This window comes from Equus caballus, chromosome 8 (assembly GCF_041296265.1).
Source record: "Equus caballus isolate H_3958 breed thoroughbred chromosome 8, TB-T2T, whole genome shotgun sequence".
Lineage (NCBI taxonomy): Eukaryota > Metazoa > Chordata > Mammalia > Perissodactyla > Equidae > Equus > Equus caballus.
The window spans coordinates 2,746,327-2,773,820 of record NC_091691.1 but is presented as its reverse complement, the minus strand read 5'-3'; the positions used below and the strand labels follow the sequence as shown (position 1 = coordinate 2,773,820).

The window sequence follows — 27,494 nt, the reverse complement described above, 5'->3', positions numbered from 1 at the left end:
TTCTGCCCTCCCCTCAGGATGTTACTGGGGACGTTTTCACTTCAGCTCCCACCGCCCCACTGGATCAGCAAGGACAGGATAGTGCGATTGCGTGTCCCTCACATACCCACACCTTTGCCCTCACGGGGCCCTCGCGTGGCACAACTCCAGGGGGCGCCGTTCACGTCACTACCGCGTGCAGGGTGAGGACAGCCCGGCCCGGCCCTCCGCACTCCTGGCCCCCATACGCCTCTCGGTCCGGGCTGCCCCGTCCCACAGCCTCCTGCGGTGAAGGCTGCGCCCACCGGCGGCTCAGCGACCCACCACCGCCTCGCCGGCGGCCGGGCCAGGGGACCCGCCAGGATTGGCCGGCCAAAGTCAGTTGTGCTGCTGGGCCCGCTTCCAGACCCAGCGAGCGAGCGAGCGCCCGCGCCCCGTCCGGCTCTGCCCGCCCCGCCCCGGCCCGCCGCGAGCGAGCGAGCGAGCGAGCCTCCGCGGCCATGGCCCGGCGCCCGCCCTGGCCCCGCTGCACAGATGCCACGGCGGAGTCGGCGGGTAGGAACTTGCCGGGGCCGGGGGGCGGGGGCCTGGGCCGCGACCGCCCCTCCTCTGCCCACCTGGCCCTGCGCTCCCCGGAGCTTTGGCCCAGTCCTCCCCGGGTCTGCTCGGGCGGCCGCCCCCCGGCCCGCCGGGCGCAGCAGGAAGCCCGCGGGCCGTGGTTTCCCGGGCGCCGCGGCGGAGGAAGTCGGCGGGCGGCGGGGCCGCGGCGCCCCCATGCCCCTGGGCCGGCGCCCTGCACAGCGTCAGGTGGGCGGCCGGCCGGGCCGGGGCGGCGGCGCGCGCGGGGGCGGCGGGCACCGGCGGAGCCCGCACACGCGCCCGCGCTCCGGGGGGAGAAGCCTACGCGGCGAGCCCAGCCCGACCCAGCCCGGGGCCGCGAGCGGGCGCGCGGGGGTGTGCGCCGCGCCGTGCGAAAGCGAAAGCCGCTCTCCCGGCCGCCGGCCCAAGCAACTTCGCGGCGGGCGGCGCCGACGAGGAGCTGCGCGGGGCCGCGCTCGGGGATGGTGAGCGGGCCGGCCGGGTGGGCAGCGGCGCCCGGGCGCGGTGCTTCCCCGGCTATAAATAGCTGCTGTGCGGGGGCGGGAGGATGGTGCCGGCCTGCTTAGAGCCCTGAGCTGGGCCAGGACCTTGCCCTGAGGCAGAGTGGGAGGGAGGAGGTAGAGGGGCTCAGGGCGGGGCTGCAGCACACGCCGGCGGCGGGGCCACGGCGGAGTTGTCGGGCCGGGCTCCCCCACGCACTTAGTTGTTTGTCGTTTCTGCTTTTCCGCGGGAGGGGGAGGGGAGGGATAGCCCGCCAGTTGGGGATCCAGTGTGCGACGTCTCTTTTGGCAGAAGAGCCTGGAAACGGGCGGGCGCCGGCTGCAGGCAAATTGCAGGCTTCCCCAGCCCCTGCCTGCGCTGGGGACTCATTACCTGTGGATGGCGCGGGGAATCCCTTGCCCTCCTCAGCCCAGCGAGGACCGCTTGTGGGGGGAAGGCAACGGCGCCCCTGGCGGCCTCAGTACAACCCTGCGGCCAGTGAGGCCGGCCCTGAAGGGTTTGCAGTAGAAGCTGCAGGACTTCCTGCCCCCAGGGGTGTTCATCCTAGCCTGGAACCCAGCTGTGGCTGCAACCGCTCTGGGAGGGGCAGGGCCCTCAACTCCTCAAGCCATCAGGCAGATGGCTTGGTCCCACAGGGCTCAGGACTCCCAAGCAGGGCGGCTCCTGAAGGAGATGGAGCCATCTGGGCCCCCTGGGCATAGAGGTGCTGCCCTGCTGGCCTAGCTCTGTCTGTGATGCTCACCTTACTTGGGGACAGGGTGGGTGGAGTAGGAAGAGCCGGGCACGCTGAGTTGTGCTGTAGTCTCGCTCCCTGCTGGCTGTGTGCCCTGGAACAAGGCTCTCCCTGTGAGGTGTGAGTGAAATTGTGTGTTGGAGAAGCTGGACACCCACCCTGTGAGTACTCTTGGCCCCAGGGACTCACAGGCACCAAGTGCAGCTCTACATACCCCTCTCCTGCCCCTCTCCAAGTGGTCTTGCTGTTTGAGAGGTTTGGATGGGTCTGCGGGTGACAGATGTCTCCCTGAGACTATGGAGGACGCTGATGTTCTCCCCATCGCTGCTCTTGACTTCAGGGTCTATGGGTAGATTCCATCACATTCCTGTCTCAGCTCTTGGAAACCGAAGAAAGTTTTTGTGCTTTTGGGGTGGGGAGGGCAGTCCCCTAATCTGTCCTAGCACCCCTCCCTGCTGAGGGGCTCCCTCATTCTCTCCAACTCCAGCCACCCCTGTGGCAGCTGGTCCTCAGCTCGCAGCAGCCTGCTCCTCTAGCCCCAAGCCTGCTGCTCCTGGGAATGGGATGCCAGCCGGCTCCCCGCCCTCGCCTGTTTGGAGCGCTGAGTCACCGCTGCACCCGTGCCAAGGGGGGCTGCAGGAATCCCTCTGCCAGGGGGACGGGCTTGCCTTTGGGTGCTGTGCAGCACGTGTTCTCTGTGAACAGGGATGTTGGAGCTGAGCGCCCTGGGAAGCCTCCCTCGTAGTTTCTTGTTGGGCTGCCTTGGGGCTGGGAGGGCCTGGGAAGACAAAGTACTTACCCACTGTGTTAGGTCAGACCCCAGGTCTGGCCTCCAAGAGAGCTCCTGCTGCTGCCTGCCCACCCTGGGTCCCCTCCAAGGAGAGGGAGAAAAGATCTGTGGAGAAGGCTGTTCAGCTGGCATTCTTCATAATAACCCTGAAGACTAGGACCCAGATGCCCTTGGGTGGGGACTGGATGAATTAGGGTATGCCTCTGGGGAGCTGTGCTGTGGTTGCTTTAAATGATGGGGGTTATTCAACGACAGGAGAATACATGTGCTCTGTTTTCTGAGTTAAAAATTAAGGTAAAGATTACACTCTTCTTTGTTCCTTCTGCTCAGGGCACCCAGGGTGATGAGGTCAGTCCTATGGGCTACCCATTCTCTCCCCACTTGTCAAAGGCTCCTCTCCTCCTCCTTCTCTGGCTCCTGCTCCTTCCTGACTTTTCTTTGGCTGTTCTTGAACACCCTCCCTGAAGTCCATGCTCTCGTATCCCATTTGTCCTTGTACCAGCCTCTCTTTTCTCCCCTCACTCTGGATGGCAACTATGTGTGTCTGTCTCATTAGCAGGGACCTCCTTTGGTTGGGTGTGCCTGACCCGTCCACATGATCCCCTGATCCCTGGGATGCACTTGGCTTTCTGAACAATTGCCAGGCTGATCTGCCGTGGGGCACCCAGGGGCCACTCCAGAACAACTCTCGAATTGGGCCTCCCTAGCACCATAAGGGGATTAATCTGGGGTGTAAACTCTCCCGAGCCTGTTCAGGCTTGGCAGACGCAGCGCTGAGTACTCACTCAGAGCTGTCCTAGAGCTGCACCGAGCTGGAGGAGGCTTGGAGGCCAGGGTTTGTGGCTTTGACCTTGAACATTCCTTTACTGGAGGGTCAGCAGGCAGTCACAGTGGGCCTGCATCCCTGTCTACCTGGCCTGAGTCTCAGGTGGCAGGCTTCCCTTCCCCCCGGGGGCTCCAGGAGCTCCCTGAGACTTACCTCACGGGTCGTGAGCCCCCCTAGGAGGCCAGGCTCTGTTGAGAGAGCCAGAGGTGCCAGTGAGCAAGAGAGACACAGTCTTTCCTGCCTGCTGTCCCCACCCGCCCCTGAGCAGTTCAGAGTCCAGGAGGTCGTGGCAGGGCAGGCCAGGATTCAGGCCCTTGGGACTGGCTGGGGATCTCAAGAGGTAGATCAGCCCTTGAAACCACCCTGTGGCAGCCCTTGCTGAGGCTGGGCCGGGCCTGAGAAGGCCCCAAGCAGACACAAGTTCCTCTGGATCAGGCAGCCTGGGGCAAGCTAGAGAGGAGAATCCACTGCATATGGCAGACCACCACCTGCCCAGCTTCCTACTTGCTGCCTCGTCAGGCTGAGAGCCCTGGGTCTCCCCACAGTGTGTTGGCACCTCATTGCCTTTCCCTCCTCAGTTCTTTCACAAGGCACCCAGGCCTGGCTCCTGTGCGGCCTTTCTGCATGCCCCTAGATGTGATTACTCCCTCCACTGCCCTCCTGTTTAAGTCTCGTTTGGGGCCCCAGCTGGGCATGGCCCAGGCATAGCAGAATGAGAAATGGTCTGCAACCGAGTCCTGTGGGTTTAGCAGCAGGGGACAGCAGGAGGAGCCCAGCAGAGTTCCCGAAGACCAAGGCTGGAGGCCATTCCGACAACAGGGGCCCAAGGGACTTGGTTATGAAGCTGCAGAGGCACCCAGGGGTACTGGTGGAGAACGCTGGCTCCCCACTCCTCCACGGGCAGGCGTTCCACTCCCAGCCTGCTCTGCAAGGGGGCCTTCTCAGATCTTCAAAGGCCCTGGCTCAAAACTGAAGTGAGCTGGTATCGTTGCCTGGTTCTCTGTGCCTTCGTTTCTCTCTCTCTAAATCACAGGTCACGTTGCTGACTTCTTGTTCCTTTGTAAGCGTTCAGGGAGGACATGGGGAGAGACCTGAGGAGCAAGAGTCTGGCACCTGCATCCTGGTCCCACCCCAGGGTCGCTGGGCAGCCTTGGGCAGGTTGTCTGAACTCAGTATCCCCCTGTGGAAAATGAGCAGTGGGTTAATGACGTACTCCAACTGTTGCTGCCAGGGAGGATGTAGGATGAATCTGAGTCCCCCAGCCCCCATGGCCTGAGCCTCATCCACTCTGTGACAAGCCAATGCCCTGGGTCTGAGTGCAGCTCAGACCAAGCAGAGCCCAACCAGGCCACGCCTTTCCCCCCGCTGCCTTTTCTGCTCTGGCATTTCTGGACCACTTGTTTTCCTGCAGGCCTCAGCCTGTGCCCTTGGAGTGGAGGAGGTTCCAGGAGGATCCGAGACTGCGAAGTGGGGTCCATGAGAGTGACAGGTGCCACTGGGAGCCCCGAACAACCTTGGGGGCTTCCGTTGAGACTGGCCTGAGCAGTGTCCCAGCAGAGGGCAAGTGGGTTTACCGTGAGAGCCAGAACTGTGTCTGGATCTGTGGCCTCAGGCTGTCAAGCTCGGAGTTGGCCCTGGGCTGGGTAAAGAGGTTGTGCTGGCAGCTCCGCTGATGTCCAGGGAGCTGGGGGTCCAGGAGTATGGATGGATGGGGCCTTCCAGCCCACACTGAGGCGGTTAGGGAGGTATGGACCTGCTAGCTGATCAGGAATCTGGGGAGAGAGGAGTCCCTTCCCCTCTAGCATGAGCTGTGGGCCTAAGCACAGCCTTGGCAACTGGCAGCCAGGAGCAGTGCTCCATGCCATTGGGGCATCTGCTGTCCAACACCTCCCTGGGGTGCCACCTGCCAGGATTGCAGTGACCAGAGGCCAAAGCCTCACAGCCCTCCTGCCCAGGCACCGGCCTTGCCCTGCTTGCCAGCCCCCATTGTGAGTGGACAGTGCATTCGTGGGCAAGAGCACAGACTGGCCCAGCAGCACCCACCCCCTCCACTGACCCAGCTCTCAGCTCCCCCAGAAAAGTCTCTGAGGGCCCCCAACCACAGCGGCCAGCTCCGCCCACCATGGATGCCTAGGCTCCCCCCACTTTGGGGCTCAGCTTCTGAAGCTGTGTTTCCTCAAGAGCAGCAAGAGGATGCCTGAGTCTCAAGGCTGCAGGTTGGTAACTTGTATCAAGCACCTGGCCAGAGTCTGGGGCTCCATGAATTATTCAGGTGGTTATTAGGGTCTCGGTGACCTCATCTGTCAGCCAGGAGTCCAGAACCACTCCAACGAGCTGAGAGGCAGCTGAGATGCTCCAGGTAAGACACTTGGCGCAGGGGCAGAGCTTTGAGCACATCCCAGTGTTTCTAAGTGCTCTGAGGCTGCTGCTGTGCGCCCCCAACTGCCGGCATCTCTCCAGGCAGGCACCACCCAGGCAGGGACTGGGACCCAGGAAGAGGGGAGTCTGCAGGGAGGCCAGAGCAGCAGGACAGGAGGGCAGCCAGGCAGGGGCGCAGGGGGAGAACCAGGAGAACTAGCCTGGCACCAGTGCTGCCTTCCTCCCTCAACGCTGAGCCCCATCTCAGCCCCTCCTCATGGGGTCCCTGCTGCCCCTGGCTCCCACTCGTGCTCTCATCCATTTCTGATCCTGCTTCAGCCTTTCCTTCAGGTCCCCAGTGCTGGCCTCCCTCAGTCTGTTCTTGCCCAGTCCTCCTCTCAGGCACTGCTGCCCACTCCCTTCTCATCAGCCTCTGGCTTGCTCTCCCTCAGCCACCCCCTGGCACGTCCCCGCACCCTCCCTAATACCTCCATGCATGCCCCCTAGGGTGGGTACATTGGGGTCGTCCGCCACCCAGTGCCTGTGCCCTCCGTAGGCAACCCTACCTAGTGCCCTGGCTCACTCAGGGCTTCATAGCCCTCCGCAGGCACAGTGTGGGAGGGTTGTCTTTTCCTGAGGGGCACTGTGGAAGGTGTGTTTTGGCTTCTTCCCCTCCCCTGTGGAGGACGGGACGTATCCCACCCATCTTGGGGCCGCTGGTGTCTTTGGGGCTTTGGCTACAAACAAGCCCAGCATTGCCTGCTTAGGCAGAAAGCAGAGTTGGCTTGCTCGCCACGCTGCCAGTTTGTCACTCTGCCTCGTGGTTCTGCACCCTCAGGCCAGCTGTCCCTGGAGGCCAGCCTCATGGCTGCAGGAACCTCCCCAGGGCTTATGGTGTCAGTGGTTCCCTTTTAGTTTTCTGTGAACTCACTGCCTGGTTTGTTTGGTCTACCAGCCTTTCTGAAATAGGTGGTACTACGTTACGTCTGTGCACACACGTCTGGAAAAGAAGTGGATAATAGCCCGCATGTGAAGGGATCCAAACTGTGCCCTGACGCATGTGATGCAAACTAGACCTGTCCTCACAGGGTGCATCCTGGCCCGTGGAGAGGCTGCTCTGCCAGGCGCTCCATCAGTAGCTGTGGTGGAAGGTGGCCCCGTGACCATGGACGTGAGGAGGGAATCCATGTGCAGTCCGGGCTTGGCTGCAGTCCAGCAGTATGGCTGGAGGCAGGGACCCGTCACTGGGCAGAGTGGCCAGGGACAGACTGCCCTTCCCTGGGCCTCAGGTTCCCACCTATACAACGAGCAGCTTCAGCTAGCTAAGTGTGCTTAAAAACATTCATGTTTGTGTAACTCTGATGCCACCAGATGGATCAGTGCCCAGAGCAGCATCCTAGGAATTGGGAAGGGGTCACAGGAGGAAGGTGGGGGTGGAGAAGGCAGTCCCAGAGGGTGGGACAGGCAGGCGAGCCGTTCCGTGGCATGATGGGGAGCAGGTGGCAGGCAGACCCACCTCAGTGTGCCAGAAAGCGTCTTAACTGAGACACTGCCTCGCTTCAAGGAACAGATGACAGCCCCCACCTCCATCCCATTCCCAGGGGGCTGCAATGTCAGGCCGCCCCTCACAGTCACTTCAGGGGGTGGCATGATGGGGCCTTTAGGGAGTTTCTTCAGCGTACTCATTGGCTCATTTTGGCACATCCCACCCACCCCCAAAGGAAAAAAACCAGGTAAATGCCCTGGATCTTTGATTCCAGAACTTGGGAGCAAGAGCAGGAGTTTGGGATCCCTCTCTGCAGGGGCCCTACCCATGCCCCGTGCCATCTGTTGAGTCCATTATGCCTGCCTGGCCCACCCTGCAGAGGACCAGAGGCATTTAACCTCGGCAGCGCCTCCTTGGGCCCATTTTCAGGGGAGAGAGAAGAGCCGGCCCTCGCCTGACCAGGAGCCTGTCCAGTGCGCCCGTGTGCAGCCCGAGGTCCTGCCAGCCCCTGGTGAGCGTGCTGCTCACTGTGGGGTGTTAGCAACTTCTTGTCGTTGCCTTTTCAGCCACGAGGCGCCCCACCCAGTGTAGGGCCCACATGCACACCCAGAACTCTGAAGAGCATTAGTTTCTCTGTGAGGAGAACTCTTCTGCCGCCCTTGGAGATCTCCAGGGTGGGGGCTGGCAGGGAGATGTGGGTGCTAGGCTTCCCCGAGCAGAAAACCCTTTCCAAACCAGGCACCTTGCCTGCTCTGCCAGGATTGTGTCAGGGCCCTGGGGACCCAGAGCTGAAGCAGACCCACTTCTAGCCCAGATGCATTCCCAGGCACAGACCTGCCCCACAACATCTGAAGGGCTGACCTCTGGTGGTCTTGGCAGTCTTAGGAGGGCAGCAAGCCAGGAGGGCTTCAGAGAGGAGACAGCGTCACAGCCAGGCCCAGAGGATGCAGGAGAGCTGGCTGGGCAGAGGAGGGAGGAGGACCCCAGAAAAGGTGTGCAGCACGAAATGCACGGCTGTGAGAGGGGGTGGTGAGTGTCTAGAGGCGAAGGAGGAGAGGTGCGAGGGCCGTATGGCTCCAGCTTTAGCAGAGGTGGGAGAAGGGAGCTGTCTAGGGCGTGAGCAGGCGAGGGATGCAGCCACATTATCCTTTTCCAAACTTACCCTGGCCCCAGTGGGGCGGTGGTGTGAGGGACGAGAGTGGAAGGCTGGGGCGGAGTCGGGGGGGGCCTGGGCTGGGGCAGAGGGTTACCGGGGTGCAGGGGGCAGGCACACCCTGTGCGTTCCAGCACAGTGTGAAGAAGGAGCCTTTTCTGATAATTAACAAAAGATGCAGTGGGCCCGCTCCAGAAGTGGGAGCCTCCTGAGGCGCAGGCTGAGGTATGCGCCCCACTGGCACGGTGTGGGGGACAGGCATTGATGCCTTGGCCCGCCACATGCCTGGGAGCCTCTCGAGGCATTGGCACCGTGTCTGAGGCCCCCTGCCTTGCCCACCCCACAGCCAGGATGAGTCCCTGGCAGGCCTGTCTGCAGACCTCCTCACCTCCCCTAGCCTCTGCCCTGGCTCCGCTGGCCTGGAGGGCAGGGGTGGCATGGGAGGAAGAGTAACCTCTACGTGTCCTTTGAGTCTTGAGAGCCTCTGTGGGGAAGAGGGGGGTTCAGTGACACTAAGGGTCGTTCTGGACCCTGGTTGACAGGGCTGAGCAGAGCACGTCCCTCTGTGCCTGAGGAGGAGTGAGGTTCTGGAGCAGCGGAGTCACACCCAGATCCCCAGCTTGGCCTGTGGCCCTGAGCCAGCCCTGGCACGCGCCCACAGCCTCGGCACGTGGTCGGCCGTGCTTCAGGCTTTTCCTCTCCTGCCAGGTGTGGAGAGGAGCTCCAGACTGGCAGTGGAGGGCCAGAGCAGGTGGTGGAAGCTTCCCTTGGGGCTCAGTGAGCTCCTCCTCCCTGTCTTCAGAGCTGCAGGGTGGTGAGAGGCCAACCCTGGGGCCACCCTTCACCTGTATGACCCTGAGGGAGTCGCTCCTCGTCTCTGAGCTCCACCCTCCCTGGCATTGCTGTGTACTCTGCGAGGCTGTGGTGAGGCCCACGGTGATTTCTGTAGTGCCTCAGAAGGGCCAGGCTCTTCCTTACTCTTATACTGCTGAGCCTGGCAGGTGACAGAAAGCACCTTCCTGGCTGCTGCCATCATACCTGGAGGCAGGTGCTGGGGCCACCCTGCTTGAGTTGTCCATCAGCCCCTCTAGTGGCAACTTTTCCTGAGCTGTTGCAGAAGCCATATCTGCCTGGTAGGAAGATGCAGCTGCAGTGTCAGTTCCCTGGGCGAGGGTGGCCACAGCCTGCTGGTTTTGTCTGGATGGCACAGGGGCAGCTGGTGCCTCGTTTGGCACTGCTGGAGATGGCAGGTGGCTGCAGCCTCCCCACGAACCCCCAGCCTGCCCGGGCGAGCCCAGTGCCACAGCGTGCATGCTCCAGGGACCCAGAGCTGAGGGTTTTCAGCTCCTCTCTTGCCTGAGTGGCTCAGGACTGGAGGTGCCCTGGCTTCCCTCCCGGGACTGCTGGAGCAGGGTGGGTGCTGTGAACGGTCATCGAGCACCCACAGAAACAGGGCCCTGGGAGGGGCACCACCTGGACACCCGCCATGGGCCCCATGCGGAGGAGGCAGTGTCACTCTGGACCATTCTGGGCAGGAATTTCTCTAAGGTGTTGGCTACAGGGACCCAGCTGGGAGCCTGCCAGCTCCTTTCAGACCCCGAGGTCCTGCCCCAGAGACATGATTCCTAATGTCCAGGCCCCACAGCCTCAGGCCTGCTCAGGAGGTAGAGCTTCCATTTACTTGTCATTCACTCTCTTGGTCATCCATGTCTTTCCCACATATTGACTGGACCCAAGTGGGTGTCAGACGCCATGGTGGGCACGGGGACACTGCAAGGACCCACCCTGGAGCTGGTGATGGGCAGGGTGCCCGGTGCTGCAGCAGGCCAAGCACAGACAGGGAGACGGTGGTGGCACTCCCCAGAGCCAGCCCTGCCCCAGGTCAGCCTTCAGACAGTGGGGTTGGATGGTCAAGACGTGAGGGAGAGGGTCCCAGCCAGAGCTGCTGGACAAAGGTGGGAGCCTGGGAGTTACAGGTCCTTTTCGGCCGGCGCTGCTAGAGGGAGTGCACGTGGACGGGACATGCGGGAGCCTATCTAGTCAGCACCAGGGCTGGACATTCAGACGTTCACCTTTTGGCACAGGGACGTTCATTCAGGCGGCCACCTTTTGATCCATCAGTTCACCACTAGGAATGGATCCCGTGGCTGAGTCAGCATCTGTGCGGAGATGCATGGGCACTGGGCTTCGGGTCTGTTGTTCATTTAGTCAGCACAACCTGCGTGCTTCCCCCAGGGGCGGATCAGGTACACTTGTGCCACGCAGCTGTCGAAAAGAGGAGGGTGCGGAACAGTGGGGGGTATCCTTTGCTATCGTTTGTGGGAAGAAGTAAGTGGGGATGGCTGCATTCCATGCCCCTCAGAACAGCAAGAGGGATTCGAGGAGCCCTTGATTGGGCAGAGTCCCCTCCAGCACCGTGGCAGGCTCCAGTTGCGGCAGCCCTCCTCACTCGCCTGCCCTGTCCATCCCACAGGGCATCTGGCGGATCCCCGTGGACGAGATTGACCGGCCAGGCAGCTTTGCCTGGCACATGAACCGCTCCATCGTGCTGCTGCTCAAGGTGCTGGCCCAGCTCCGGGACCACAGCACCCTGCTGAAGGTGTCCTCCATGCTGCAGCGGACCCCGGACCAGGGCAAGTGAGTGCAGTAGCCTGGCATGGCAAGCCAGCCTGGCACTGTCAGTCAGCCCCTGGGAGCGGCTGGCAGTGCTGTAGGTCAGTGGGAGCACACGCACTGGCTGGAGCCTTCCATCCTGTCCGTCTGGGGCCTCTGGTGGATGCTGGCCTGGGAGCCCAGCCCAGCCGTTATCCTCAGGAGCCTTTCTGTGCCAGTATCTGGAACCAAAACACTATCTCCCCCGCCACCAGGCACGCCTGCCCTGGGCACCCAGCGTGAACACAAGCTCTCCCCATTGAATTTGGTTTCCACTTTGAGATTCTGGACACTCCAGCCCTTCTTAACTCCTGCTAGCCCCCAACTTGGGGCTCTCAGGGGTGCTGTCAGGTTGTGGGGAAAATAGGTGTCCAAATGATAGCTAGGCACCCCAGGTGGGGCTAGCAACAGTGAGCCAGGCAACAGGGGGCCTGGGCCTCAGAGGTAACCAGGGATCCCTCTGCCAGAAAGGATGGGACACCCAGGACTGAGGAACGTCTGCTGCAGATGCCACTTGTAGGGATTGTAGCAGGATCCTGGGAGAGATGCAGCTCAGACGTGGTCCGGCCCAGCTGTGAGGCCTTGTGCTGCCAACTAGGCCAGCCACTGTCCTGCATACCTGCACCGCCTCACCTTCTCACTGTCTCATTCCCCTACAGCGTGCCAGGAGCTTGGGAGGGGCCATCAGCTGGGGCCTGGGGCACAGAGGAGACAGGCTTGTGGGGGAGAAGCCAGAGGGCCCCAGCTCTCACTGAGCCTGGCACTGCCTACCGTGCTCACAGCCAGGCCCAGAGGGCCCAGGATAGCCTGTGCTAGGTGTGAAGGGAAGAGGCTCAGGGCAGGCTTCTGGGGACTGGACCCAAAGCAGGTGAGCAAGTGGAATGCTGAGGGACCAGCAGGCTTTCTGAGGGCAAGGAGGGGCACAGGCCACCATCCAGGACTGCTGTGTGGCTCTGACACTCTGCCGTCCCTTCTGACCACCCCGTGTGTCTGCAGGAAGTATCTACGAGATGCTGACCGCCAGGTCCTGGCTCAGCGGGCCTTCATCCTCACTGTGAAGGTGCTGGAGGACACACTGAGCGAGCTTGCAGAGGTACGCCACCCGCAACCCCTCTCCTCTCCCAGAAGTTGGCACCGGCCCTGCCACTCACACACCGGTGCCTTTGGCAGGTCCCCTGTCCCCAGCTGTGAAGTAGCACCCTCCTACCTTTCCAGGTTGACAAGGTCAGCACGATAACGAATTTGCAGGCACTTAATGAGGTGCTTAGTCACCGTGGACTCATGGTCAATGAGGACGATAGTGATGCTCCCTGAGACTGCTACCTGAGCAGTGCACCCCCTGCTCAAAGGACTTCTAATAATGAAGCAGATGGCGAGTTGGCCGTCCCCTTGCCTTCACCCAGCCAGCTCAGGGTGGCCTGAGGCAAGGCCACTGAGAGCACCATGCGCACAGTTCCTTTTCACCCTTCAAAGTAGCTGCAGTCCTTGCCCCATTTCATAGCTGAGCACCCTGAGACCTGGGAGGTTAGATCACCAGCCTAGCAGCTGGGGCCCTGAGCTGGGCAGGCTGGCTGCAGATCCCCTGCCCAGTAGGACTAGCTCGGCTGTGGTGCAGGGGCTCAGGGTGTCACTCCCTGAGATCCGCACCCTAGCCTCTGTGCATTAGGGGCACGAGAGTGCAGAACAGGAGGACTCGGCTCTGCGGCGAGCACGCCTGGTGGCCCCTGGCAGATCACCTCCCTGTCAGATACCCAGGGCTGCTCTGAGGCCCACATTTAGAGGAAGTCCCCCAGGCAGGCCAGGCCTGTTCTTCCGGAGCAATGCCAGCCGTTAGAGCCCCATGAGCCCCTCTCCAGGCCGGAGGTCCAGAGCAGGGAGGGCCTTCCACAGGCAGGTCTCTGGGTCTAGGCCTGGCCAGCTAGCAGATGGGCAGAACGAGAGTGGCCTTGGGTGGGAGACCCCCAGGGTGGGCACACCTGGTGTCCAGGGATGCATCATCATCGCAGAGACACCAAAGACATGGAGTCTTTGACCTTCGGTTTTCTCACAGGGGTCAGAACGCCCAGGGCCCACGGCCTGTGGCTTCCCTGGAGCCAGGATGACCACTGACATCTCCCACAAGGCCAGTCCCGAAGATGGCCAAGAGGGCCTCCCCAACCCCAAGAAGCCCCCTCTGGCTGATGGCTCAGGGCCAGGGGCCGAGCCAGGGGGCAAAGTGGGCCCCCTCAACCACCGGCCAGTGGCCGTGGATGCAGGAGACAGCACAGACCAAGGTGGGGAGCGGAAAGACAAGGAGAACCCCCGGGCTGGGCCCACCGAGCCCATGGACACGGGTGAGGCCACTGCTCGCCGCTTGGACTCAGAACGGGCATCACCCCTGCTGCCAGGCCGCCCCCCGAGGGATCGGGTCCCGGATAGCCGACCCACGGAGCTGTCCCTGGAAGAGCTGAGCATCAGTGCCCGGCAGCAGCCCAGCCCACTCCCACCAGCCCAGCCAGCCCCCACCACCGCCACTACCACTGTGGCCCGGGGCGGGAGCCACCCCGAGGAGCCACCCCCACGGCCCAGCCGCAAGAGGAAGCTCTTGGAGGACACAGAGTCAGGCAAGACGCTCCTACTGGACGCCTACCGCGTGTGGCAGCAGGGCCAGAAGGGCGTGGCCTATGACCTGGGCCGCATTGAGAGGATCATGTCCGAGACCTACATGCTTATCAAGCAGGTAGGTGGCCATGGGGTGGGTCTGGCGGCTCTGTTCTCGTGGAGGGTCCAGGGATGCCAGGCCCTGCCCATGAGCATGGGGGTTAGGTACCGTTCCCACCCACCCCTGCTGTTCACTGCCCTACATTTGAGGTTTCCTACAGTGCCTGTCAGGTCATCATGTTGTACGCTTCAAATATACTATAGTTTCATGTCAGCTATACCTCGGTAAAGCTAGGGAAAATGTACAAGGAAAAACAACGAGCTTTAAAGCCCATATGCAACTTTAAAGGAACTAAAGCCCTCTGCAAAGATCTTATCAAATCCAGAGCAGGAAGACAGGCCCTGACCCCACGGCCGTCAGAGACCTCTGTGGCCATCTTCCGAAGGTGGCTGCAGCGCCCTGAGTCTGTCAGGTGGCTCTAATGCTCTTCTTGTTTTGCCTTCGTTTTTTTCACTGCATTGGGCATAGCTTTTTCTCTATTTAAAGTGATTTCCAAAGAAGAACCCCGAGATCTGCAGTGACTGGCTCAAATGGGGTGACCGTCCTGATATGCAACTTCTTCCTAACTTGTTTCAATTTGCAGTGCCGCTTTGAGAGTGTTTCATCACCACCTCACTAGTGTCCAATATTAACTTTTATTTGTTCTTGTTACTGATTAATTAGAAAAAAACCAAGCACTGCATTGGCTGCTGGTGAGGGCAGGCCCTTTCCCCACGCTGGCTACCCCACGCTGCCTACCCCACGCTGCCGGCCTGGCCACTCCCAACACTCTGCTGTCCCCTTCCCACCCCGCCCGCTGCCCATCCAGGGTGGCCCCATGCCTCCAGGGCGTCCTTCCACCTCCCTGTGCCTTGGGCTCTTGGTCTCCGGTCGAATCAGACCTGCCACCACCCAGACCTCAGATTCTTAAAGACCCTCCCTCCATCCTGCATGCTTGAGGGGCAGGGTCTGGCTCAGATCCTGCCAGCCTCAGCCCCTGAGGACAAACATCACAGGGCCACAGAAGTAAACTTGGCATGGCCAGATGGGCCCATAGCAGTGGCCCTGGGAGATAGGTGTGCACCTGCCCGTGCTTCCCAGGCAGGGCTGGGACCCCAGGGGCTCAGCAGCAGGAGGGCTCTTGGGAGCTGGTCTGCACACTCCAGGGGCCGGGAGGAGGCTGGCCACCACAGCCTGGGTCCTCTGACCTCGGCATCTGCTTGCTCAGGTGGACGAGGAGGCTGCGCTGGAGCAGGCCGTGAAGTTCTGTCAAGTCCACCTCGGGGCTGCTGCCCAGAGACAGGTAAGCCTGATCCCGCCTGTGCCAGCCTCATTGTACAGGGCCTACCATACACCAACACCCCGGCTGCAGGCTGAGAAGCAAATGTGCCCCAGGCAGGGACATTCCTGTGGTCACCGTGGGCCAAGAAGAGATGGGCATTAGGCATCTGAACCTCAGGGAGCCCCAGAGCCCGCTCTGTGTGTGTGACCTGAGGAGCCTCCTCACCTCAGTTACCTGTTCTCTAAACGGGGTGCTCCCTATTCAGCTGACCTCACCTGGAAAGCTCACTCCGTTTGGGACAGAGGTGGAAGAAGTGATGGAGCTGGGATGTGCAGGTGATTCGGAGCAGAGTAGGTGCCGGTTCTGGTGTTTATTCAGCAGGGGAAGGAGCGTGGCAGTGACAGGATCTCATTGTGTCTTGGAAAGACTCCCTACTGTTGGGTGGAAAGGATGGGCTGGTGTTGAGGCCAGGTGAACGACAAGTGGACAGGTGGGTCCAAGAGACATGAGAAGGTGTCACAAGAAGTGTGACTTGGTGACAGGGAAGAGGGGTGAGCCCCCACTGGGTTCTGGTGGACGGATCTTCTCCTGGGAAGGCCCCAAGCTGGGGTCAACACTGGGTTTGTGTTGAGTCTGAGACTCTCTCAGAAAGGCAGAAAGGTCGGGGACCCATGCCCAGAGGGATGGTCAGGCTGGAGCCCTGGGTATGGGTACCCCTGAAGCCACTGATGTGGGGCCAGCAGAGGGCAGGCAGGGCCGAGCACCGTGGCCAGGCTCTTGGCTCAGGGAGAATCAGGACAGGACAGAGTGGTGTCCGGGAAGGAGAGCACACCCAGGGGCTGGCCGGCCAGCACACCAGGGCAGCAAGGCTGGGGCCCGCTGGATTTGGGCTCAGAGGCCAGGGTGTTGAAGAGTGATGGGGCTGGGGCTGAAGGAGAGGTGTCTCCTGGGAGAGGCCCAGCTCAAAGGAAGGCCTGTGGGTAGGATCTGGCCAGCAGAAAAAGAGGTGCCCTGTCTAAAGTGGGGTTGGCGGCACCACAGTGCCCCTATTAAATAGTACCAAGGGGACATCTTCCTACACCAAACATGGGCATCTCTGCAGGAGTAACCCCCAGGCAGGGGTTGCTAGGTCAAAGGGCAGGTGCTTGCCATTTGAATAAGTGCGGTCTCTTGTCCCCCAGTGGTGGCCCAACTGTGCCTGCCCCAGCAGCACAAAGGAGCAGACCTTGCCCTCCCCCACTTGACCACACCGCAGCCCGCCCTCAGTGCTTTCCCCTGGGGCAGTGCGTCACCAGGGAATCCCGGGTCCAAGGCAGGAGCTCAGGGCAGTGGGCATGTAGCTGCAGCCCAGGGGACCACATCCCAGGTCTCCCAGCAGCTGGCTGGTGGCCACCCTTGGTGTCCAGACAGGCTTCCTATCAGTGGAATAGAGCATTGGGCTACTACCTCCGCCTGGGCTCAAGGTCTGGGGAATCCCAGGGCCTCAACCTTGACCAGGCGGGCTGTAGGCCACACAGGTGGGACTGATCCCCCAGCTGAGGGCTGGAATCCCTGGAGAGACGTGCCCCAGCCCGTGGGCAGTCCCCACCACTCTGTTGTTGCCAAGTCGCCAGAGTTCACAATGCAGCCACCATGCTTCCCGTGGTCTGCATGGGCCTCCCCGCAGCTTCTGCTGCATGAGACAGGAGTAACTGCCCCTGGCCCTGATCCAGGGCTCAGACCCAGGGGTCCCCTTCTTCCTCCTCCGCCAACTCAGATGGGGGCAGGTGGGCAGTTGGGCAGTGACCACTCCAGAGAGAGGAGGGCTGTTTCTGATGTTGACTTTTAAGGTGCCCAAAATGATAGAATTACACAGGAAACCCCCAAATACCTTACCCCTTCCCTGGGCTGAGGAGAAAGGGGTGCTGAGCTGACAGGAGACAAGGGCAAGGAGGAGGTCCCATTTCTTACGGGAGGAGGTTGAGGCCCAAAGAGGACCAGCAGCCTGCTGGGGCCTGGCCTGTCAGAGAAGCCTGGGAAGTGACCTCAGGGAAGGTGAGTGGACCATCACAGCTGTCCTGGGCCTGCCTATGGACAGTGCTGGGGAGGAGGCGGCCACTGCTCCCGCCCCTCAGGGAGTGTCTGTTTTACTGGAGGCATGTCCCAGTTGCCATGGCAGCCCGGTGCACACCTGGAGGGCGCTCAGGACATAATTAGAGGCTCAGTGCTGTCAAGGCAGGGCCTGCTCCCACAAGGACAGGAACACAGCACTCACCTTTTCCCTGCGTGTCTGCCCTTGAGATACAGGTCTGTCATGCCTGCCTGTCTTCCCACTGGAGGCCCGGCGTCATCCCAGACACCCACCGCACAACAAAGTTGCAGGGGCCCGTGTCCTGCACGACACAGAGCTGGGGACAGGCATCTCAAGCATAACAAATGTCAGAAGAGCCAGGGTCATTGCGGCGGGCGTGAGACTCTCCAGCACTCACAGCCGCAGTGAGGGGTCCCACTGGTCCTGGTGGGACCGGCTCAGATAGTCCAGTGGGCTGGGGGCTGGGGGCCTGAGGCCTGGGGCCAGTGGCTCTGTGCTGGGGCCCAGCCTCTGAGCTCTGCTGCCAGCAGGCTGGGTGGGACCCCCTGCCCTACCTTGCAGCCCACCCTCAGGAGCTGCAGCCATCAAACTGGTCCCCAGAGGATGGGCTTTGGGTGCAGATTAGAAGGGGCCTGGTGGCAGAAGGAACTGTGTGGACAAGACCAGGGGAGCCCCAAAGGTCCTGGCTTGCCTGAGAACCCAAAGCCTGTGGCAGGGAGCTGCGAGGGTGTCCGAGGGCGGGCTGCAGGCAGGATGGGCATGGCTGGGGGCTGCACCAGGTGCCATAGCTTTGGGGCTGCAGTCTTCAGCCCAGGGACCTGACTTTTGTGGTGTCACCCCCGCTCCCTCAGGACCCTCTCCCAGTTGGCCCTTTAGAAGTCATCTTCCAGACTGACCTCCCATTACTGTAGTCCCCACATCAGGCACTACGAGCCCGTGATCTGAGTCGTGACCAACATGCTCCTCTCAGGCTGGCACCCAGGAGTGGGCGGATGAGGCTAGCTGGAGTTTAAGCCACCTGAGGCCTTTCCACTGAGTCCCCACCAGTACAGCCTGGACATCTTCCCAGGCAGGGATCCTGGGTCTCCAGCAGTGTCCTAGCATTAGCAGAATCCTGAAGGGCTGCCTATGGGCCTTGTTGGCAGCATCGGGAGCCAAGAGTATGGCACCATGAGGGCCATGTTGGTGGTCCTGGGCCCAGATAGGTGTCCTGTGGGACAGTGTGGGCTCAGGGCCAACCAGCTGACTTTCCTCACCTCCTCTTTGTCCTCACAGGCTGCAGGGGACACACCCACCACTCCAAAGAACCCCAAGGACAGCCGAGAGAACTTCTTTCCGGCAGCTGTGGCCCCCACAGCCCCTGACCCTGTCCCAGCCGATGGGCTCCAACGGCCCAGTGACACCCACACCAAGCCTCGCCCTGTGCCGGCTGCTACCACAGCCGTCATCACCTGCCCTCCCTCAGTGTCAGCCTCTACTCCAGACCCGTCCAAAGACCCCAGGCCCCCCCAGCCACCCAGGACTGAGGCCACTCCCAGCATGGCGTCTCTGAGCCCAGGTGAGTCCCGTCCTATCCACCTGGCAGTGAGGTCCCACTTTTTACATGGATATCTGGCAGGGGCGGGAGGGGGGCATGGACTTGGCCGATGTACTTCTTCTCCCTCTGGTGAAGCACGTCCTAGGAGCCTGAGGGGGGATTTGCTGGTCTGCTCATCGGCCACTCACCCCAGGAGCACATTCTGCGCCCAGCAGTCTCTTCCCCTAGCTCCAGCACCTCAATCTTCCCATCCGTAAAGGGAGTGGTGGGGGGGGGTAGTGAGCTCTGACATCCACTGTTGGCAGCTGCCTTTGCTCTCTGCCCCACGAAACCTTATGACCAATAGATCAGTAGGGGAGATGGATTTGGGAGAGGGGAGGAGTCCTGACCCTGGGCACAGGCCTGCGAGCCATCCCTGGGCACCTGCTAGGGTGTGGGGCAGACCTGCCCAGGCCCCTGCGCCCCGTGGGCAAGATAGAAAGAAGCCAGCCAGCTGGGGACTTGTGCAGGAAAAGGGACAGGGCAAGGCAGTGCCACCCGCAGGAGGGGGTCCTTCTACCCCAGGCCGCCCCTAGGAATGGCAGCCTGCGGCAGGGGCAGCCGGCACACCAGGGAGGGGCAGGCAGGCCTGCGGCTTTCTAGGATGGGCACTGAGGAGGCGCCTCACAGGCTGGCGGGCTGGAGGGCAGCTGGCAAGGCGCTATACTGACCCTCCGTCCCGGCCCCCGCCTCTCCCACCCTGCCCCTTGGACCCGGCCTACATCCTTGCCGAGCCCTGCATAGGCCCTTCCTCCATGAAGGCCTGTCTGCCCTCCTGGTTCCAGTCCCGCATGGAGGCTAACATCTGGGGCTCCCGCTTTCAGCCCTGCCACCTTGGTTGTGCCATTTCCTGACCCACTGCACAATGAGACAGCCACCCCTGGCGGAAATGCCAGCAGGAGCCAGAGCTGACCAGGCCACTCTGCCTGAATGGAGGCCACGGGTAGCATTCCCCCTCTCTCAGCTCTTCCCTGCATCTCAGATCTCAAGCGCTGATGTTTTCACCTAAAGCCATTCCCATGGAGGATCGTGGAAGCGTAGGGACCCTCTGCCCAGTCAGTTACAGTTGCCATGGGTCTTGGCCCCATGAGATGAAGAATCGCTCCCCCTTGGGTCAGTTCCTGCAGCCATTTGTTCTGAGAGGAGCCTCTGAAGGCTACAGAACAAAGAGCAGTCGAAGAACTGTAAGTGGTGGTTCAACAACCGGTTGACCTGGGCTGTCCCTGTTCTCCTGCATCTCTCATTGTAGCTCAGTTTCCAGCACACGATGTGTGAGATGGAGGTGATGGTACCATGGAGTTCAGAGCAGTGCTTGGCGGGAGCATAGCCACAGTGTGGGTCTTTGTAGTGGTGGTGATTTCAGAGGGCAGTGGCAGTGAGAGTCCATGCCCAGGGAGGAAAGTCACTCCATAAAGACCCAGCTCCTGTCCCTCCCTTGTTTCTCCACCTCAGGCTGCCCTCCATGATCTTGTAGTCTCTGTGGATCAGGAATTCTGGAGCATCCAGCGCTTAGCTGGTCACCTGGGTTCACCCAGCTGGTGGGCAGGCCTCAGGTCTCGCCGGCTCTCTACTAGAGGCCTCAGTTCCCCACTGCAGGCCTCTCCATATATAGGCTGCTGAGTGTCCCCGCATTGTGGCTGCTGCGTCCTCCAGAACCCGTGATCCCAGAGACAGAGAGACAGTGTGCACGAAGGAGCCGCTGTGCCCTTTATAACCTGCTATCAGAGGTGACTGCCCCTCACTGGTGTTGGCCACACGTGACCTGGCACGTGGGTGGGAGGTTCTCAGTACCAGGACGGGGGCCTCCCTGGAACCTACCTGCCTTCCCTCTCCTGCTTGCCCGGTCCCACCGCAAGCAGGCCCAAAACTGTGATTGACATCTTTCTTCGTCTGCTAGATCTGTGGAAGAGTATATATTTCCTGGTGTATATTCTTCAGCCTGGAGAGTCGATTGTCTTTTGTTTCCTTCCCCAAAACTAAATGAAAGAGTGTTTTGCTAGGATGGAACTCTCACATGACACACGAGTTGGGGAGCGGCCCTGGGCTGAGCATATGTGCCACGTGGCCTTGCACTGGGGCCTCCTGTTGAGCCAGGCGTTGGGCACACAACCCGACCAGCCCTCCCTGCACCGCCACACCTGCCGTGAGGAGTGACTGCCCGCCTCCCGGGGCTGCCGCGGGGTCCACCAGCAGGTGGCATTTGGCTGGCCATGTCGGGGTGGGTGTCCTCGATGGTTCCCAGAGCTCCCAGAGCTTTCTGGGGTGGGATCAGGGCCAAGCTGTCGTGGGCACCCTCTCCCCAGAGCCCACCTCTCACAACCCCCAGAACGGGGAAAGTGCCAGGAAGGAGCCACCCAGCAAGGTCCTGCTTCCCTACATGTGACAGGTGGCTTGGCAGTGTGACCACATCTGCCGCTCTGGGCAAGCAGCCCAGAATCGGGCATAGATTTGGCTGGACAGTCCTGCAGAGCGCCCCGTGGTGGGGGGGTCTGCAGGCCTGGAGCTGAAGCCGGGGATGGCAGCACGTGAGGTCGTGAGCCACCTAGGAAAGCAGGCTTGAGGACAGATTCTCCCAGGATGCCTTCCCCAAGGTCCAAGAGAGTGGGGAGAGGCCACAGAAGAGACCTTGACAGGTGCTCTGCCAGGGTGAGTAGCCCTGGCTCCCACCAGGGACTCCCTCACACAGGCCTTCCAGCTCCAGCCAGGGGAAGGTGGCTGGCAGCAGCCGACAGTGTCTGGTCCCACCTTATCCCGCCTGCCGCGGCCTGCAGGTGGGTGGGGGTGCACTCCGGCTTCCCTGGTCACTGGCAAAGACCTCCCCTCATCTGCCCAGTCTGTGCTGACCAGAGCTGCTGGCCCTGTGCAGCAGGTCACTTCCTCTGGGGGCTCAGGGTCACTCGTGGGCAACCAGGCAGGCTCCTGAACATGTCTCCCCCAGAGGGGCCATGGTTTCATGCTGACTGCCCAGCCACTAGAACAGTGCCTGGCTCACAGGTGAGTGCAAGTACCTCTCACTGAGGCCAGCAGGCCTTCCAGGGTGGGCAGAGTGGAACAGGATGGTGCGTAGAGTGCCACTGCAGGCCGTGTGACCAGCCTGTGAAAGGACTCAGATCCTGGGAGTGCCTGCCTGTGCTGGGTGCCTGTGCCGCAGGGTTGCAGGGGCTGGAATGCAGACTCGAGGCCAGTCCTGAGAAGCCAGGGCGGGGGCATCTAGGACACCAGGCCTTCGGGGCCCAGTACCCAGCTCAGTAGTCTGCCCCAGGGAGCAGGCAGAGTTGCCCAATTACACAGGACTCCAGCCTGGCCACCTGCTTCCCACAGACAGAGAACCTGAGGCCTGGAGGTCTAGGGGCACCTCAGATGGCCTTTCTCTGAAGACTGAGCCCCCAGCCAGGTCCCCTCCTCACAGAGCCACCTGGGTGGCCTGGGGGAGAGGAGGGGGCCACCTGGCCTGGGGAGCACCTCCCCGTGTGCTTGAGTCTCTGTGGGACACCCTGTCCCAAGTATCCCTCTGCCTTTTGGAGGCCCACCAAGCAGGAAGGGCCTGGGAAGGGCAGACAGACCCCGGGGTGAGAGGAAGCAAATGCCTGACACCTGCCCCCACTGGGGGCAGCCTCCGCCCCTCCTGCCAGCCCCAGGCCCTGCTCTGCTGCTCCCAGCCCCCTCCTTACAGCCCTGTCCTGTAGATTCCTATCAGCGAGGCAGCCAGGTGCACGTCCTCCGGCCCACCCCACCCTAGCAGCCCCTCCAGGCCACTTGGCCAGGCCCTCAGGGAACCGCCGTGTGAAGAGAGTGTTGGGCCCAGGCAGGCAGGGTGTTGCTGCCCATTGAAGGGCCTGGACCAGACATCCACGGGCCTGCTTCGTGGGTACATGCCCAGATATGGTGACTAGAGCCCTGCCCCAATGCCACAGGCTGTTCTCTCTACTCCCTGGGGTCCAGGAGGGCAGCCGGAGGAGCCTTCCAAGGTGTGCATTCCTGCTTGCCATGGTGTATGGGGCTGGACCCTGGGGACAAAGGCTGAGACCGTGATTGCCAGGTGATGAGACCCAAGGTGGAGAAGTAGTGGCTCCTGGCTCAGCCAGGGAAGGCTCTGTCCTCCAGGAGCTGGAAGCCAACAGGCAGGAGGCCAGGGCTACTCTGTGGCCCGTCTTTGTCCCCACCCCAGGAGCTGTCACTCCTGCTGGACAAGGAGGCAGGCTGGCTTCACCGGCTGGAGAACGGCAAGGTGCTTGATGGGCAGAGTTGGGGAGTAGAAGAGTAGTGGGGCGATGGCTGAGTGGCAGCAGATTCTGAGCCCCAGTGAGAAGGAAGAGGAGAGCAACGCAAGGAACAGGAGTGCCAGGAGGCCTGGACACCGCCGGGCGCGAGCGGAAGGTGGAGGCAGGGCCTGGGAGCCAGTGCGAGCCACACTGACTGACGGCCTGGCTGGCGGCCATGGTGCAGGCTTTACCCATGGGCCCATCCAGGCCTTGGCACGACTGAGGCCAGTTCCCAGGGCAGGTGTAGCCTGGCAGGAGGGTGTGGAGCCAGCGCACTTCTCCATCCGCTTTGTCTTAGCGGGGTGGTTTGGTTTGGGGTCCTGATGGTCTTTCTGATGGCCACTCCCGTGAACAGGGGAGTTGGGCACAGTCTTGGTGTTGCCCCTGCTGTGTCAGGTGCACAGCAGTCCCGGTGGGGAGCTGGCCCCGCCAGTGTCCACCAGGGCATGAGCGGTTTCCTGCCAGTACCAGCCTGGCCCCACCAAGCAATTGTTCCAAGGAGCCTCTGCCAGCCCACGGGCCACTCAGGTGGAGGTGGACAGCTGCCTCGGCACAGGTCCCTGCCGGGTGCCCCAGGGCAAGGAGGGAGCCTGTCCCACAGGCTGGCGGAGGACGTAACCCAAGCCGCCCTGTGTCCCCACAGAGGGAGAAGAGCTGGCAGGAGGGGCAGAGGGTGCCAGCTTCCCACCCCAGGAGCCACAGTGCCGTGAGCAGGTGAAGATGGCCCCTGAGGGCCCCCCAGCAGAGCCGCGCTGCTGGCCAGCAGAGGCCACCCCCCGGACAGGCACCGAGCCCACCTGCAGCCAAGGTAACAGAGCCACTCAGGAGCAGCCCAGCACTGCCCCCACAGCCAGCAGGCAGGGTGGGCTTCCCTGCAGAGGCACCTCCCTCCCCTGGAAGAGTGGCCGTGGGGCTGGCAGGGCGGGGCCTGAGGAGGGCCCAGTGATGAGGCAGACGGGGAAGGTGGCTGGGCGGGGAGGCCAGGCTGAAGAGCTCGGTGGGGAGCATTGTGGCAGGAGGGGGTGCGGGTGGAGGAGAAGGGCCCCGAGAGCCCCATGTTGCACCCTCAGCTTCACACAGGGAGCAGCGGGGGCAGACGGCCAGCCCATTGCAGAACGCAGGCTGAGGCTGCTCAGCGAGGGGGAGGGCTGCCCCTGCCCCGATAGGGCCAGAGGAGGGGCAGGCAGAGGGGCGGCCGGTTGGGCTGGGCCAGGCCAGACAGGCATCTGCGTCCAAGGCAGAGCCTGTTCCCACCAGCTGCCCCACCAGCCAGGCCCCTCGGGGACTCCTCAGGGCTGGGGCCTCTCACAGACCTCACTCAAGACAGCAGCGGCTGGCGCCAGCCCAAGGGGGCCAGGCTCAGGCTCTGAGTAAGCCCCACTCCTTTTAAAGCCATGGGGCCGCGGAGGAATGTGGAGATCAGCCAGGCTGTGGGTTGCTCCCAGCTCATGCAGCTCCCCAGAGACTGTGGCCCCAGGGCTGCTGCCTTGGGGCTCTGGGCCTCAGCGTCTCCTGTGGTGTTGACACCACTAGGACATGCGTCCTAGGATGGTCACAGGGATGTAAGAGTTAATGCTATATGCTTGGAGTGCCTGTGGAATCCCTGGGAAAGCTCAGGGGGTTCACCCGTGTCCCAGGCCCTGGGCTCCCAGAGTGCACCGTGCTCCTGTTGGTGGAGGCGGTGTGTCCTAGTCCCCACACCCCACGGCCCAGAGCCAGAGCCAGGCAGCTGGGGAGGCAAAGAGAGACAAGGAAGCCTGGAGCCTGCCTGCCAGCACAGGCAGAAAGGCCCAGGGAATACACCCTTGATCTGATGTAGCCGGAGGAGGTATTCTTGGTGCCTGTCTTCCAGAGGGGAAACTGAGGCCCGAGTGGGGGAGAGGCGGGCAGGCCTGGGAGGCTGTGAGCGAGGTTCAGCCTCTTCCGGTTACCCCACAGTCACCAGCTCCAAGGTGCCCAGCAGCGGGAGTGCCCAGCCACCTGAGGGCCACCCAGGCAAGGCAGAGCCCAACCGGGCCAAGTCGCGTCTCCTGCCCAACATGCCAAAGCTGGTAATCCCCTCGGCTGCCACCAAGTTCCCCCCTGAGATCACCGTCACGCCGCCCACCCCAACCCTGCTCTCGCCCAAAGGCAGTATCTCGGAGGAGACCAAGCAGAAGCTGAAGGTGACCTTGGGTGCCACGTGGGGGGCAGGGGCGTGGGCAACAGGGGGGCACAGGCAGGGGCGTGGGCTGCAGGGAGCCTGGGGCCAGGCCTCCTGACCAGTGCCCTGCCTGGTCTGCGCAGTCGGCCATCTTGTCTGCCCAGTCGGCCGCCAATGTGAGGAAGGAGAGCCTGTGCCAGCCAGCCCTGGAGGTCCTGGAGACATCGAGCCAGGAGTCCTCGCTGGAGAGCGAGACGGATGAGGATGACGACTACATGGACATCTGAGGAGGGCCACCCGCCCCCCGCCCCACTGTTCCCCACACAGCCCTCGGTGTGCTCTGCCTTCCCCCGTGCGGTGTCCTCCCTGCCCACCTGGGTGGGGCTGTCCCCACCATGGCTGAGGGGCCCAGAGGCTGAGCTCAGCCACACGGAGATGGATGGGTTGAAGTCTGCACAGCAGGGCCACCTCCTTTTCTATGAAATGTTGACTTTGTAAATGCCCACCCTGCCCAGGTGGCCGTGTCCACACCCCGCCGCCCGGAGAATCCGGCCTTCGCCTCAGTCACAGTGGAGGTCGCATTTAGGGTTGGGCTCACCCCATGCCCTTTTTTTGTTTTTTTCTAATAAAGATGGAACAGTTTCTGCTTCTTTGTTCGCTGCAGGGCCTGCCTCAGCAGATTGCGGGCCAGTTTCTGGTCCTCTCTTCCCATGGGTCAGGCCCGGCCCTTGCGCACCCCAGGGAGCAGGTCGGGGAGCACTTAGTGGGGTGTGAGGTGAGCACAGGTCAGGGAACCCAGCAGGGCAGACCCTTCCAGATAAGGCTGGAGGTGAGCCTGTCAGGGGCGCCCCCTGTAGGACACAGGTGTGAGGGCGTGTCCCTCTGGAGTTGGGGTCAGGGGCAGGCAGGTCCAGGCCGTGCTGAGGAGCTGACTTGCACCCTGATGAGACAGGGCCCCTGGGGGCTCCTGAGAGGCAGAGTCTGTGTCAGGAAGGGTGAACTGGGGGGAGGGGAAGGGAGGCACAGTGGGGGCCACTTACCTCCCACCACACTCGTCCTCTGATAAAACCGGCTACATAAGTTGTGGGGCCCCTTGTTCAACAATTAAGAATGTTTTAAAGGTGACAGCAGAGCATTGGACAAGCCCACGATGCTGGCTCTGCTCTCCCAGGCGCCAGTCCCTCTGTTTTGAGGAGGCACAGGTTTTAGGGGCCCCAAGCTGCCCTTCTGCACAATATCAAGCCCCAGTGCCTTGGGGGCCCAGCCACCACCCCACAGCTCTGGACTGGCCCCCATCCGCTGGGGCATCCCCTGAAATGGTCTTTGTCCAGAATGAAGATGAGGACTCTCCTTGCACTGCTGGGGTCCCCAGCCCGGGCCTGGCACAACCACCATGGGAACCCAGAAGCACGGCGGCCTTGAATGGGTCCTCGCTGAACCTGCCCTGATCAGGCCCTTCGCAAGGCAGCCTCAGCTAACGGGGCCAGGAGTTGGTTACTCAGGTGCCCGCTCACCCGGCAGGGCCCAGGGCATGGAGACCCTCAACTGTACTCCTGGCTTCTCTTTTTCATTCTCTCATTCGTGTGGCCAGAGTGCCCAGGTTAGAAAGAAGAAGGGGCAACCTTCCTCCAGGGCCCAGCCCCCTTCCTGGGAACAACCTGGCAGTCTCCCAGGGCCCTTTCTGGTTCTCGGACCTGCAGGACCCCTGTACCCGCCCAGGAGCATGCCCACCGTCTCCCCTAAACTGTGCCCTAGAGCACCCTCAGCCCTGAGCCTGGGATGAGCCCCAGCACCAGCCCCCAGGCCAGATCCGGGCTGCCCCCCAGCTCAGGACCTCAGTATTCACACCCAGGGCACCCGCCCACAGAGGTGCCCGAGTGGCCAGCAAGCAACTTGTGAGTTGTGGTTCCCCACTTACCCAGCTGGCTTCCCTGACACCTGTAGGAGCCTGCCTCTCTGGAGCAACTGCAGGCACACCCACCAGGCAAGAGGGGCGGTGCCCAGGAAACAGGGCTGGCCTGACCCTAAGAGCTGAGGCGGTCATGGCCAGACAGCCTCAGCTCATGCCCCCGGCCAGCTTCAGCTCCCTACGAGGTCCCAGGACATGTCCCCTTTGGACATCTTGAGAAGCTGCCACTGGGGAGAGGACTGTCTGCCTGTCCCGATGCCCAACCCAGGTGGCAGGGCCCCAAAGAGTCTCAAGCCTGAGCCCTCCCAGGGGCCTGGCCCAGCCCGGCTGCCTCTCCCGGTGACCTTGGCCCCACCCATCTCAGTCTGGGTCTCAGTTTCCACACCTGCACAATGAGAAGGGAGGGGAAGAGTGAAGAGATTATGCAAACTCCATGAGTGACAGTGCAGGGGCTGCTGGGGCTGGGTGGCTCCTCTCCAAGTTCCCCTGCCCA

The 27,494-nt window shown here is 62.1% G+C and overlaps 1 protein-coding gene across 5 annotated transcripts in view; it reads left to right on the top strand.

Moving 5' to 3' along the window:
• The window catches only part of CABIN1 (calcineurin binding protein 1), a 149,655-nt gene extending 123,921 nt beyond the window's left edge, over positions 1 to 25,734 (top strand). For 4 of the 5 annotated variants that reach the window (XM_023646723.2, XM_023646719.2, XM_070275249.1 and 1 more), the window contains exons 31-38: positions 10,900 to 11,063; positions 12,075 to 12,171; positions 13,129 to 13,797; positions 14,987 to 15,061; positions 18,387 to 18,669; positions 23,593 to 23,757; positions 24,888 to 25,114; positions 25,236 to 25,734. In XM_023646723.2, the coding sequence (XP_023502491.2) occupies positions 10,900 to 11,063; positions 12,075 to 12,171; positions 13,129 to 13,797; positions 14,987 to 15,061; positions 18,387 to 18,669; positions 23,593 to 23,757; positions 24,888 to 25,114; positions 25,236 to 25,379 (1,824 nt within the window). In that variant the 3' untranslated portion in view covers positions 25,380 to 25,734. Of the gene's footprint in view, positions 1 to 10,899; positions 11,064 to 12,074; positions 12,172 to 13,128; positions 13,798 to 14,986; positions 15,062 to 18,386; positions 18,670 to 20,299; positions 20,415 to 23,592; positions 23,758 to 24,887; positions 25,115 to 25,235 lie in introns of all 5 variants that reach the window. The other variant, XR_011441284.1, reaches the window with a different exon arrangement.
• The last annotated feature ends 1,760 nt before the right edge of the window (positions 25,735 to 27,494 follow it).